The following is a 14393-nucleotide window of genomic DNA, read 5'->3' on the forward strand; positions in this document are numbered from 1 at the left end:
TTCTGGCATTCTTAGAAACAATTTTTTTTCTACAAATTTTTATTAAATTCCAGTTAGTTAACATGCAGTGTAATATTGGTTTCTGGTGTACAATGCAGTGATTCATCACCTCCATACAACATCCAGTGCTCACAAGTGCACTCCTTAATCCCCATCACCTATTTCACCCATCCTCTGCTCACCTCCCCAACTCCAGTAATCACGAGTTTGTTCTCTATAGTTGAGTCTATTCCTTGGTTTGCCTCCCTGCCCCACCCCTATGGCATTGGTATTTGTCTTTCTCTCACTGACTTACTTCACTTAACATAATTCTCTCTAGTTCCATCCATTTTATTGCTAAAAACAATTTCCTATTACCGGTAATGCTTTAAAAAAGAAGACCCCTCCAAAAAACAAAAAAACAAAAAAAGGTAGCATCTGGAGAATATTTCACTAAAGAATTCTGAACTGATACCTCCCTTCCCCACCACCATGCTTAAAATTGTTTTACTTCCTTCTGGCCTTTATGGTTTTACTGATGAGAAATTCACATTCATTTAAACAGTTCCTCTATTAGTGCTTTTGGCTGTCAGTGTTTTTTTTTCTTTCAACTTGTTTTCAGCAGTTCGATTATAATGTGACTAGGCATGGATTTCATTGGGCTTATCCTGTTTTGAGATTTGCTGAACCCCTTGAGTGTATATGTTTATAACTTTCACCAAATTTGGGAAGTTTTCAGTGATGATTCAAATATTTTTTTTCTGCACAGTATTCTTTTTTGCTGGGTGTCTGATGAAACAAAGTATGTCAGACTTTCTGGTATTATCCCATAGATTCCTGAAGCTCTGATCATTGTTTTATTCAACTTTCTCTCTGTTGTTCAGTCCGGATAAACTTCTGTTGATCTCTAAGCTCATGGATTCTTTGTCATCTCCATTCTGCTATTGTACTTGTCCAATGAGTTTTTTGTTACTATATTTTTCAGTTCAAATTTTCTACTTGGTTTTTCTTTTCCTATTTCTTTACTGAAACAATCTACCTTTCCACTCATTTCAAGAGAGCTCACCCTTACCTGCTGTGGTATATTTATAATGGCTGCTTTAAATCTTTCTCAGATTATTCCCACATCTGTGTCATCTCAGTGTGGTGTCTGTTGACTGTCTCTGGCCATGTGAGTTGACGTTTTCCTGGTTCCCTATGTGCTAAGTAATCTTAGAATGTATGCTTTATATTTTTAATAGTATATTTTGAGAATATCTTGTCGAAATCTTCTGGAGAGTGTTGATATTTTTGTGGTAGCAAGCAATTTACTCAGTTGACTTCAGACCTTAATTCTGACTCTCTGAAGTACTACTGCCATTTTAGTTTAGTCTTCCATGCTTAAATTCACAAAAAAGGATGCAGATAAGTTTTCATTTCTCTCCGGTAAATACCTAGGACTGAGATTGCTAGTTCACATGATAAGTATACATTTAACTTTATGAGAAACTACTAAACTGTTCAAAACTTTCACCATGTTATTTTGATCTGTCCAACATTATGTACTACCTACTAGTCAGTCTGGGACTTTGGTGGTGTTCTATCAGCATTTCAGCGCCTAACATCTGTGTATACTCTTATGGACACACACACACACACACACACCCAAGGGTGAGTCCAGGAGTGCACAAATGACTTTAAGGAGTTTCTCCAGGCCTACTCCCTCTCTATAAATTTGTCCGGTACTTCTATTTTCTGTGATGCTCTTTATCAATGCTCTGGCCAGAGATCAGGGGCTCTATTTAAGCCATTCTGCCATATACTTCCTACAACCACAACTTTTCAATGGAAGAGGAAGGTTTCCTCTCCTGGAGTTAGGGTCCCCTTGGCTGCTGCAACTGCTTCAACATTATTGCCAAAGGATTTGCTGGGAGCTGGGGTGCAAGACAACTCAGAATAAGAAAAAGAAGAAAGAGATTTCTGCACTCTGAGTATCTTATTCTTTTAACCAGAAGCAGAAAGTTTCTGAAGTTCTCGCTGCACATTCTGATGCCAACTTCTGGGTTTAAGGATATAGTTGGTAGGAGATACCAAGGGGAAAAAGAGTAAACTCATCTCTGATTCAGTGGTATTTAAATTTTTGGTTGTCTTCTCCAACCTGCCTGCTACTACTGACTTTTTAGTCTACAAATAGCTATTCCTGTATTCAGGCCAATTTTTATAGCTGCATTCACTGGGAGAGAGGGTGTAGCATGTTTACGCCTCGTTCCTGGAACCCTTTGTAAACAAGTTATATTTTCCACCAAATTTGCAGTGGTTTGGTGCCATTATTTCTTCAAATATTTTTTCTGTCTCTTTCTCTCCTTCGTGTCTTTCTGGGAACTTGCATTACATGTATGTTGAAATGCTGGACATTGTCCCAAAGGTCTCTGAGGCTCTATTTACTTTTTTAACATTTTTTTTCTCTCCCTTCTTTGGACTGAATATCTTTTATTCATCTTCACATTTTCTATGCCACCTCAAATCTGCTGTTGAGGCTATCCAATGAATTTATTTTAATTACTATACTTTTCAAATACAAATTTCTATTTGGTTCTTCTTTAATTTGTTTCTTTATTGGGATTCTTTATTTGTTGAGTATACTGTCTTTTAATTCTCTTAACATATTTAAAAGCCAATTTGACGTTTTTGTTAAATCCAACATCACGTTCAGAGTCCATTGCCATTGACTGTTTTTCCTGATTATAGGTCATACTTCTCTGGCTTTTTTCTTTCTTCCCTTTCTTTTTCCTTCAGTTTCTGCCTGAAAACTGAGTCTTTAATGTATTATAGTAACTGTGCATTCATTTTATTTTTCAGAATCAATGGATCTTTTTAGTAATTCATCTGGATTTTTTTTTAAAGATTTTATTTATTTATTTGACAGAGAGAGAGATCACAAGTAGGCAGAGAGGCAGGCAGAGAGAGAGAGGAGGAAGCAGGCTCTCTGCGGAGCAGAGAGCCCGACGCAGGGCTCAAACCCAGGACCTTGGGACCATGACCTGAGCCAAGGCAGAGGCTTTAACCCACTGAGCCACCCAGGCGCCCCAATTCATCTGGATTTAAACCACAGAATATGTTTCCCTCTATGGTTTACAGTTGGGATGTATATGTTTAGTTTTTTTCATTCTTATTTTTATATTTTAGATTGGTTTTCTAGGAGTTGTGCCTATGTCTATATAGCTAAATGGTTAGCCACTAACTTGGGCAAAAGTTGTGCTAAAACATTTGAAGCCTGTAAGATTTGCACCATCTGCCAGTTGGTTTGTGTACAGAGTGGGGAACAGATTCAAACTTACAGCCAGCTCTCTACTCTCCCTTGCTTTGAACTTTTTGCCAGGCTCCCTCAGGTCTCCCCTCCACATACGTGGTTTCCCAGGCAACCAGAGCTGTGTGGAGAGCTTGTCTTACCCCATCTGTGGCTCTCTCCTTTCTAGGATTTCCCTATGAAATTTCTACTTGTTCAATTGCTCACCCCAAACCAGGTTCCACCACCTTAAGCCAGCAAGGCAGCAGGTCTCTATTTCTACCACTTTTCACCAGCAAAGTCATAGGTTTTTCTGTCCACTCTCCTATTCCCTGAATTATATCACTCCTTAATTCTGTCAGCAAAGCTGCTGGTTTTCTGTTAGTGCCAACCTGAAACTTAATAGTTCTCACCGACTGAGGGGGAACAGGGATACTGGGATGGTGTCTGGGAAGAGCCCAGGCATGAAGGCTACAGACTCACACTTTCTCACCCCAAGCCCTAACAGCTGTGCAATATCAATTTTTTAACTGACTTTGGTCAATTTCCAGTACGCTTAAATGGCTGCTTTTGATGACTTTGTCCAGTTTTCTATTTATTTTTTGCAGAGGGGAACTGCCAGCCTCTTCATACCACGATTACCAGAATTCAAGTAATATCTTTTATAACAGATTTTCAATGTTTTAACTATACCAAACCTTCACCATCACAACTTACTATCAAGTGAAAAAGATCATAATTAGTAATATTACCTCTACAGAGGCAATTTTTTAGGATGTTCTTTGTGACATCATTCGAAAACATAAGAAAACAGAAACAACCTTTAATGTTCCTTAGGAGTGGAGTGGCTAAAAACCCACCCAATGAATAAACTGACAGTTAAAAAGAACAAGGTTTTACACACTAACATGAAAATGCTCTCCAAAACAAATTGTTCTGTAGAAAAAAAACAAGTGTTTATTTATAGAAACCAAGCACACAAAACTGTACTTTATATTTTCCATAGGTATAAATGTTAGTATACAGGAATAAGTCTAAAAAGATATAAAACAAAGTATAACGGGTATCACCCCTGGGGAAGGAGCAGAGATTGAAAGAAGGGTTAGTCTTGGCTTTATCTGGTAACTGTTACAAAATTAATATACTTATGTATACCCTGTGTAAAAAAACAGTTACTTAACAAATGGGTTGTTCTAGCTATGAATTGCATATTTGTAAAGTCATTATCATGAGGGTTCTTAGAGCTTTTTATATAGACCCATAAGGATTAAAAAAAAACCATTTTTACCTAATAAAATTAAGTACTATTATCTATTAGATTTTATTGGGCAAAAATGCTTAGCCTCACTTCTCAAGTCATGGTTGCTAAAGAGCATCTCCTTAGAGAGGATACTTCATCCCTTAACTATCCTGTGCTTCATATATTAGTTTGTACTTTTCATCATGGACTTCTTCCCTAGTAAGCCATTTCAGCTATGTCATACTAAATAATACCTTTTAATAACTTTAATGGGCATGCTTTAAGTTACAAGGCTTCTTTAATGCCTACAGTTAAGAATTACAGTAAATGAAACTCATTAACAAGCACTCTTAATTCTTTAAATTTCATCTTACAAATCAGATTTTTTTCTCCAAATATTTTCACCCTAATCACAACCTTTATAGATTTCAAGAGAGAAAACAGAACCTTCAAGACAGTGTGATTATAAGTGAAAACAACTTAACCTTCCACTTTAAGCCACACACACATCATAGTTCCCACACGCAGCTCCAGGGTATTTGGTTTGAGATTACTAAGAATTAAATTCTATATTGATTCTTGATAAATATTTATCAAGCCAGACGACTTTTCTTACTCACCTATAATATTATATTACTCTCACAATTATGAAATGATAAAACAACATTTTGTATTAATACTTTATGACTTAGGAATAATTTCTTACTATTGTTGCTTTAAGGAGCCCTTTTGTAAGAGCTCTCTTAGACTTTTCTGCTAATATAAACACCCACCTACACTTGCTAATTTAACCAAAAGTCCTCAAGTGGTACTGGTAGTAGAAGTCTTAACAACAGGTATTCTTTATAACTCTACCACCACTGAATTTTGCCTGAATACCACCATAGATATACCCACTACCTTATTTCCACTTCATTTTTAGGTCGGTAGTCCATTGCCTCCCACCTACGTTAGTCAATTCAATATCCACCTTTGCATTTTCCCTTAGTGAATCTAAGTCATTACTTGAGTTCGAATAGTAACCACCTTATGTGTCGATTATTACCCTTTCCTACATCGTCTATCCCATTTTAGTCTTAAAAAATGCTGAACACTGGATGGGATAGGTATTATTTCCATTTCATAGATGAAAAAAAGAGCCCCAAAACTTTAAGAAAAATGCTAGAGGGGGTCAATAGGAGAAAAAGAAATTAAGAGTTCGTTTCAACTGACTGGCCCCAAACGATGTTCAACTTTCTCAGCTGTAATCACAGATTATAAATAGCGCTTCCCATGCATAATCCCTCTAATAAAGCAACCTCAATATCTTCCCCAAACAAAAAGAAGGATAATGTCCAAGACACTGGAAAGATAGCAAGTCAGGACATTTTGCAAGGAACTGCCCACAAGCATAGGGATATCAAGAGCTCAGTTCTATCACTAAGAGTTTGCATTTCAACATGTGGCAGGTATGAAGAAAAATCATGAAAACAATCTACTTTGGAGAAAGCACCAGGCATGAGAAAATACAGTTTCTAGTTCTAGTCTTACCACTATGCAGTATGACTTTGTTATGATTTTAGCCTTGAAAAAGTAGACACAAATTTCCACAGGCCAACATCAGATATCTCTCATCATTCCTACATCTGGACATACTAATGGAATCAGAAATACCCTGGAGAGACTTGAAAGCAGTTGCAAAGTTTAGTACAACGGAAGAAAATGAATTGCCAGTAATAAGGTGCTCAGGGGCAGCCAGTGTTTGAAATAAATGCTTGCAAGAATAGTAGATGACCGAAATAAAATTTAAGATTAATGGTCAGAAATGGCCATTAAAAACTATTTGCAGTCAGGAGGGTCCAGAGATGCTGGATGCTATGATTAACACTGGCTACAGAGAAGCTCAATATGCAAAAAGAGCTTCATGTTTTTAGTTTTTCACTCTCAACAATGAGCTAATAACCTTATTATCAATACTATATGCTGAGAAAAGCCTAGAACATGAAAGATACAGATCAGAATAAACAATCGAACAGGTAAAATCTACTTGGAATAACGAAACTAGTCAGGATAAAGAAAACCAAACATTAACATTCTCAGAGAAATAAAAGAATACTGTATTTGTGAAATCAGAGTAAGATTGCTCTAGGGAAGGAACATCCACAGGAAACAAAATAGCTCTTAGAAAACAAATATACAAAAGTAGAAATAAAAAATTCAGTAGAAATCATAGAAGATACGTTTGGGGAAATACCAAAAAAGTAGAAAAGCACGGAGGCAGGAAAAACAGAAAGGAATTACAAGACCTGATAGAGGACATCTAAGCAAGAAGTTATGTAAAGGAGGAAAATGTTAATAAAATGCTTATTCTTATTGCTTTTGATTCTGGAAAAAATATATTAAGTTCCTAGACTAAATGGTACATGGAGCACCCTATGAAATCAAGAAAGAGATGCTTACTGCACAACACCTCACTGAGATTTTACAAAACTAGGGACAAAGGAAAAAAACACACACACACACACACATACATGTCAAGAATCAGAAATCAATGCTTTTGAACTTTTCAATAATGACATCTAAAGACAGAAGATTATGAAATGATCCATTTAAAATTTTTAAATTTTAAAATTTTAAAATATCCTAATATTCTTTACCCTGCCTAAGTATCAATGAAGTGTGAGGGTAGTTAAAAATTATTTTCAGACTTGCTTATAAGGTTTCACAAAATTAATCTACTACAAACACTTTTTCTCAGATTAAAAAAAAAAGAAGAAAATAAGAAAAAGAAAAAGATGTGCTATCCTCTAAGCATGAAACAAAGTGGCAAAATAGAAAAAGGAAAGACATGAAATACAGGAACTACAGGAACTAGAAGACCCGAACCAGAAGAAAGGCAAAGATGATTCTCAGGAAGATGGTGACAAGTGTGTATCAGGTATGGAGAATAATGAGTCCCTAGTCAATAGGTCAGCCTCCACGAGTGACATCTTCAAAAAAAAATGAAATTGATCAATTTGAATTAACATACTGAAAAGTGATTTAAAAAACTAGCAGAGATTTGGGGACTGAATTATTGATAACTGTTATACACAGAGAACTAAGCAAATAATTATGAACTCCAAGCAAATAAAAATACAAGAAAGGAGAAAGGTGACTATAGTTTACTAATGGATCAATTAACACATACTGATCTAATCAAGATTACTAATATAATTATGTTGGAAGAATTGAGGGATCAGAAGTGTATATGAGGCATTTATAGAGAGAGTGGGAGTACAGTGGAAAGAGAGTAAAATGTTCATTTTCCATAATGGTTAAAACTGACAAGTCAAGAATCAGCAACATAAGCATGACATTTATTGACACAGCTAAAAAGTTTAAAGTAGTAGCTTCTGGGGAGCAAGAAATAGAAAAGAGAATTAGGGAGCACTGCTAGTCTTTCATCTATATATGCTCTAACAATTTCAGTTTTTAAAAAGTACAATAAAATACATCTCTCATGTATAAATAGTAATGTCTCTTTGAATGCAGAAAAATCAAGAGAATTATAACCATTCTTTTAGAGCTAAAAACAAATAGCACTTTTTCTTTGAAGGTGAAAGCTTGGGGAACACCCCGCTGTCCTTGGATGATATGCTTCATTAAATTCTTCTTTGTATACATTATGACATGAAATACATTTGAGGGAAATATTCCACTAAAATATATCAATAACATAAATAAAATCAATATTTAAAAGCCTACAAAGAATATTTTCAATTTTCAAAAGATATATTTTCTACATTCATGAGTGTACAGATTTAACTTAAACAAAAGGAAACTTTTTAGTCAATCTCATTTTAACTCATCATAAAACTGCTTCTACTTAGTGCCATGTTTATCTAGTATCAACCAAATCATTTTCCTTAACTCGTACCTACCAATTCCACTCTAACAAAAAACTGGGACTTAAAAATGAATGACCTGTACTCAAATGCAATCCAGATTATAATAATGTTATGCCAAGGTGACAGAGATATCTTTATGCAAATATATTTTATAAGCTACTAGAATTAGCCATTTGGAATATTTTATTGCCTCAGCACTCAGGCTTTATCCATTTCTACTTATACCAGCCTTCAAAGCACTGAGCAAAACATTACGTAAAAGTAAGTACAAGGCATTGCATTAAAAACAAGCACAAAAATCTATTTTTGGTGGTGAAAAAGAAGTGGGAAATATTCTTAAAGGTATAATGTCACTCGGTCATTCCCTCTGGGCAGGAATGCTCAAGTGAGAAGACAGGGGGACACAGGATCCCCACATGAGTCCTTGTCACAGGAATGTCAAAACAGTCCAAATATTAGAAGACTTTGATTTTATATGTCCAGATGAAAACCCTGCATAGAAGAGTCTAATTATTTAATAAAGTTTTAGAAATTTAGGGAATCCAAAGAGGTCCTACTTTGGTGAGAGCAGCAAATTATAGCTAATATCCAAAATGAAAGGATTATTTTGGGCTTTAACCTCACATTTTGTATGTGGAAGACTTTCCAGTTACAGTAACCTTGAAGAATATGCAATATATTCAAAGTGATCAAAGAGTACTCCAAACAGATGAAATGACAATTGAACACTGGTACTACTTAAATCTTTTTCTCATTGTAAATTTCCCTATGGCAAGCATAAACACTGGACACAACTGGATATCCTTAAAAGCCTGCATTTCTAGTAGTTAAGGATCAAACTGGATACCATGTTTTGAGAATACTGGTAACAAAATGAACTAAATATATGGTGATTTGGTTTTTCATCAATTTTAAAAGGTTACACAAAAATATTATTTCAAATATTGCAGGATGTTTTGTAAATCCTTTTCTATAATGATAGTTTTCTGCTGTAGCAGAACTTTTTCATATCCTTTGGTCTGATAAAATAGCATTAATGGTGTAGTTTACATTTAGACTTAGTGAAAAGAGTCACCCAGTGTCCTGGCTAAAGCTTGTCAACACTTGGTTCAGTATAGGTAGCCCTAGACAAAACTGTCAGGGAATCAAGTTTGTCTTCTCTGCTCGCCTCTGATGTCCACAGCTCATTCCTTCATTTCAGGGCCCTCCTATCTATTGTTTTCTCCAGGTTTTCAATATGTTCCAACTTCTTTGGGTTCTCCAAAAATCAACAAGGTCCCAAATATTCCTGCACTATTCCATTACTTTGTCCCTTCATGGGTTCCCTCCCATCCCATTTCAAACATTCACTACACTAAACTGTCACCAGAGGATTTTGTTAGGAGAGAAAGGAAAAAAGAGGGTATCATTTATGATTTATTAAAATTCCCCTCCACTTCTAGAATCAAATGTCAGCACCATTCCTTACTTCCTTTTTTCCAACATCAGAAGAAAATATACCCCTCCTCCCCTACAAGACTACAATGAATCAAGTCCTTCCCACCTACTGTGGGATCATGAAACACATCATCCCCTTCTTGTACCTTCAGTACTTTTTCCTCATTTGATACTTGCACATTTTTATAAATGTGTTAACATCTTCTTCATCCTTCAGTAATACTTTTTTAAAAAAATTACTATTTGGAACCCCGCTTCCCTTTTCCCTAGGTCATAGCCTTCCCTCCTTTTCCCATCGCACCAAGCTCCTCTAAAGAGTAGTTCAATTCTTCACCCTTCCCATCTCAGCCACTGCTCTCCTCAAATTTTGTAAATAAATTTAAGAATAACCTGAATGATAAATCAGTTATATTATCTGTCCTCACCCTGCCTGAGGACAGACCATCACTGCTACTGACACCTCTCAGGTTTTCATTCTTTTCTTGAGCGATCTCATTCACTTTTAGATCTTTAGTTTCCACATGAATATGATTTTGAAATCTAGTGACAGCACTCACCTTTCTCTGACTTCCTTCTTAACATACTTCCCTGGGGAGTCCCAAAGATGGTGCTTTTAATTTACCATTTTCAAAACTACTCACTCACCTAATTGAGCCTATTCCTCCCACTATAGATTCTACCTATTATGACATCACGATCATCCACCCATTATCCAAAGCTTAAAATCTCAGAATCATCTGACTTTCTTTCTTCTCCCTAACCTCCATCTAATTTTCTTCCAAATATTTTTACCCTGCTTCATAAAAGATTCAATTTCATCTTCTTCAAAATTTCCACTCTCAGACCACTGGTATACAGTTTTTATCTTCTTTTGCATAGACTATTTTAAAATTCCCTTAACTAGCCTACCAACCCCCAGTCTTTCCCCAGCCTAGTGCCTGTTCTGTATTATGACTGGAAGTATCCCAGTTAAAGTGCAGAGCTCATCCAGAGTAAAGCTAGATCTAGAGAGATTCTTTTTTAAACAGCTCAGGTAAATAACAGTAATGTCCCTAATTTATTTTCACAGTGTAGTAGCTCTACTTTGACTATTTTTACTGACCTTACCACTAATTAACAAAGCAGGTCAAAGCTTCATTACTTTATTATAAGAAAATATGCAGTGTTGGGGCACCTGGGTGGCTCAGTGGGTTAAGCCTCTGCCTTCAGCTCAGGTCATGACCTCAGGGTCCTGGGATCGAGCCCCGCATTGGGCTCTCTGCTCAGCGGGGAGCCTGCTTCCCCTTTTCTCTCTGCCTGCCTCTCTGCCTACTTGTGATCGCTCTCTCTGTGTCAAATAAATAAATAAAATCTTTTAAAAAAAAGAAAAAAGAAAAGAAAAATATGCAGTGTTATAACAACCAGTTGAATTGTCTGGAAGTGTTTTTACATAACTAATAAGCACTAATAAACCTGAAATATGACTACAGGATCACTGCCAGATCTTACTAAACACGAAAATTTGTATCTCAAAACTAGGTTATTTTAGAGTAATAAATTTCATCAAGTTTCTTTTTTTAAGATAACATTTCATATATGCACTGACAAAAATACCTAGAATTCATTACAGATCCAGTGATAAAGTGGTTTTTAAAAATTCAGCCATACAGGGGTGATTGAAGAAAAGTAACTAACTGAAAACCTGATCTCGTGGCTCTACTGGCACATCTTACTCTAAGCCACCATCACCTCTTGCTTATTTACTTCAGCAGGTACTCAACTGGTCATTTACTTTCACTCTAGTTCTCAACAATATTCTCTAGAGTGGCTAGAGACATCATTTTAAAACAGAAAAAAGATTTTGTTATTGTTCTGCTAAAACTGTCTAGTGGCTTCCCACTCCACTTTGAAAATGTCCCAAAACCTGACTATGGACTATACCAGCCTTCCTGACTAGGCACTCCGTGTGCCCTGCTGAGTACCCCCGTGACAATCTCTCCCTCATCTGCTCATCTCCAGTTGCACTGGTCTGCCTTCCCTGCTTCAAACGTGTCTCATTTCCCATTTCTCATCTTTACCATTGTCTGTTCTCTCTGCTTGAAATGATCTTTCCAGATATCCACACATCTATCCTTTTTCTCTCATTTGTCTCAGTATGTTACCTCCCCAGAAACTAATCCTCAACCTTCGATCCAAACTAGCCTCTCCCACACACATACACACTTAGCCACTCGCCCTCCAACTAGGTTTGTTTTCATCAGAGTACTTATTTGAAGCAGCTCTGATTGTTGTCCGTCTCTCTCCACTTGAAAAAAAAAATCACTCATTGTTCACTCTGGCACTAGGAGAGTAACTTGACACATAGTAGGCACTGAGATATTTATCAACTCATAAATGCATTCTAATGTCTTTCAAAGCTCTGTCTCTTGATATCTTGATATCTCTATCTCTCTCATATTTCCTTGCCTACATCTCTGTAAAGATGTTTCATGGACACTATAAACTCAGTGCATCCAAGTATCGCATTACTTCCTCAATCTGGTGTGGTTCCTATATTCCCTATCTCAGTTAAATGAACCCAGGCACACCTGGTTAACCTTTTTTATTCCCTCTAGCTAACCCGCTGCCAAGATCTTTTAATGTAATATATTTCATATCTTTCAAATATATCAGTTTATGTCCACTGTCACTGCCTTAGTTCATTCTCTCATCATCTCTCACCTTAACTTCTATAACATTCTATTTATTTTCATCTATCCTCAATACCACCATTACAGTGAGCTTTCCAAAATACAAATATAACCATGCTTATGCCTAAGTTAATATCACTCAGTAACTCTCTGTCATTTATAAAATCGAGATGCCTTAATATGGCACAAGGGCCTCACATCTCCCTCCTTAACTATTTAAACATGCTCTCCTGCTAATTCTCAAAAGAGCCCTTTTGATTCTGGCCACACTGGGCCATTTGCTATTCCTTAAATCCACTGCTTCATACTACTAGAACTTCACCTTAATTGTTTAAAATGAAGCCTTTCCTGACCCATCCTAGCAGATTTAGAAGTATAGCACTCAATATATAGTAGAGTCAATCCTCATTATTCATGAATTCTGTATTTGTGAATTTGCCTACTTGCTAAAAGTCAGTATTTGCCATGCTTTTGTGGTCACCTGCAGACAGGCACAGAGGCAAAAACATGTGCCCAGTGCATGCATCCCCAGCTTGGGTGCAATACGGGGACACTTGGCCCTTTCGTTTCACCTATCACACTGAAAACAAGTATCCTTTTCATGGTCTATTTAGTGTCATGTTTTTCACATTTTTGTGCTTTTTCACAATGATTCTGCTGTCTAAAATGTCCCAAGCATAGTGATTAAATGTTGTTTAGTGTTCCTAAGGACAAGAAGGCTGGGGAAGTGCCTTACAGAAAAAAAAAAACATGTGTTCAATGAGCTTCCTTCAGGCATGAGTTATGATGCCATTGGCCATTCAATGTTAATGAACCAACAATACTCGTTAAGGCATCTTTAAATAAAAAACACACAAATAACAGGGTTATATATTGACCGATTAATGAAAATGTGATCAGAGGCGCATAGGAACATATCCTTGAATATTCCCCTAGAAGCATGGGCTCAGCATTTGCTAATTCATTAGTCACAAGGAATTCTAAGACATAACTATCATGAATAATGAAAATTGACCGTATTTTCCTTTGCACATCTGTCTCCACTACAAAATTAGTGGGCTCTCTGAGAACAGGAATGGCATCATATGTATCTTTGAACTTTAATTCTCAGTATTATGGCAGACATGCATACTGCAGTTAATAGTTTTTGCACGTAATTTTAAAATTGTGATTTCTCACCATTTTAATGTGTTTTACCCTAAAATTTTAGACTTATGACAAGATCCTCACTGTTCCGCACTCCAGGAAGACATTGCTCAACTGCAGTTAATGGTCTGAACTTTATCTTCTGTCCCTGCCCCCTTGCTTCTTTTATAGCCAAAGATCATGCTCTTCAAGTTCAAACTACAAAATCAAAGTTAAATGAAAAGGCATTTATAGAGATTTACTTTTCATCAGTTAGCCCTAATGAGCTTAGATCTAAAAACAGACAAGCAGCCAGCCAAAATGGAAGACTGAGCACACATGCCTACATTCTCTCCTAAGGTCACAGTGAAATGACAGAAAGGATACTTTTTAAAAAGAATAAAATGCCAACAATACTGGAGGTGAGGTGGGAGGGAAATGAAAGAGATTATCCAAACCAAAATTTTTAGGAAATTCCTAGAAGTTAGAAAGAAGATGAATGAGGCTTGAAGGTCCAGCAAAAAATTAGACTTGACAATCTGAAAATAATTCCCACATTTATAAAATAGCTAGGAATGCTATATAAATACCAAAAACATCCTCTCAAATATGAAAACAAGCCAAGAAAATCTCCATGGGTCCCCATGAAGAAGACAGAAAAGTGGTAAGCAGGTGCTTAAGCCATGGCTGCTCTGGGGTTTGCAGATTTCAGTTCTTAGAAGTTCAGAGGCAGCAGCTTAGGACTTGGTCTATCCAAGACGGAGAACTGAAAGGGAGACCCTCCACAGAAGGCTGGGACCTTACATGAA

At 36.5% G+C, this 14393-nt stretch overlaps 1 protein-coding gene across 4 annotated transcripts in view; it reads right to left on the bottom strand.

Annotated features, from left to right (window-relative positions):
- Positions 1 to 14393, bottom strand: part of MPP6 (membrane palmitoylated protein 6) — a 106953-nt gene that overhangs the window by 75624 nt on the left and 16936 nt on the right. Inside the window, exon 1 of one of the 4 annotated variants that reach the window (XM_032873065.1) lies at positions 10348 to 10472. The exons of the other annotated variants lie outside the window; for them this stretch is intronic. Coding sequence (XP_032728956.1) covers positions 10348 to 10372 — 25 coding nt within the window. The 5' untranslated portion in view covers positions 10373 to 10472. Of the gene's footprint in view, positions 1 to 10347; positions 10473 to 14393 lie in introns of those variants that run through there. 4 annotated transcript variants of the gene reach the window in all.

Source organism: Lontra canadensis, unplaced genomic scaffold (genome assembly GCF_010015895.1).
Source record: "Lontra canadensis isolate GAN:19392208 unplaced genomic scaffold, GSC_riverotter_1.0 scaffold2, whole genome shotgun sequence".
NCBI lineage: Eukaryota > Metazoa > Chordata > Mammalia > Carnivora > Mustelidae > Lontra > Lontra canadensis.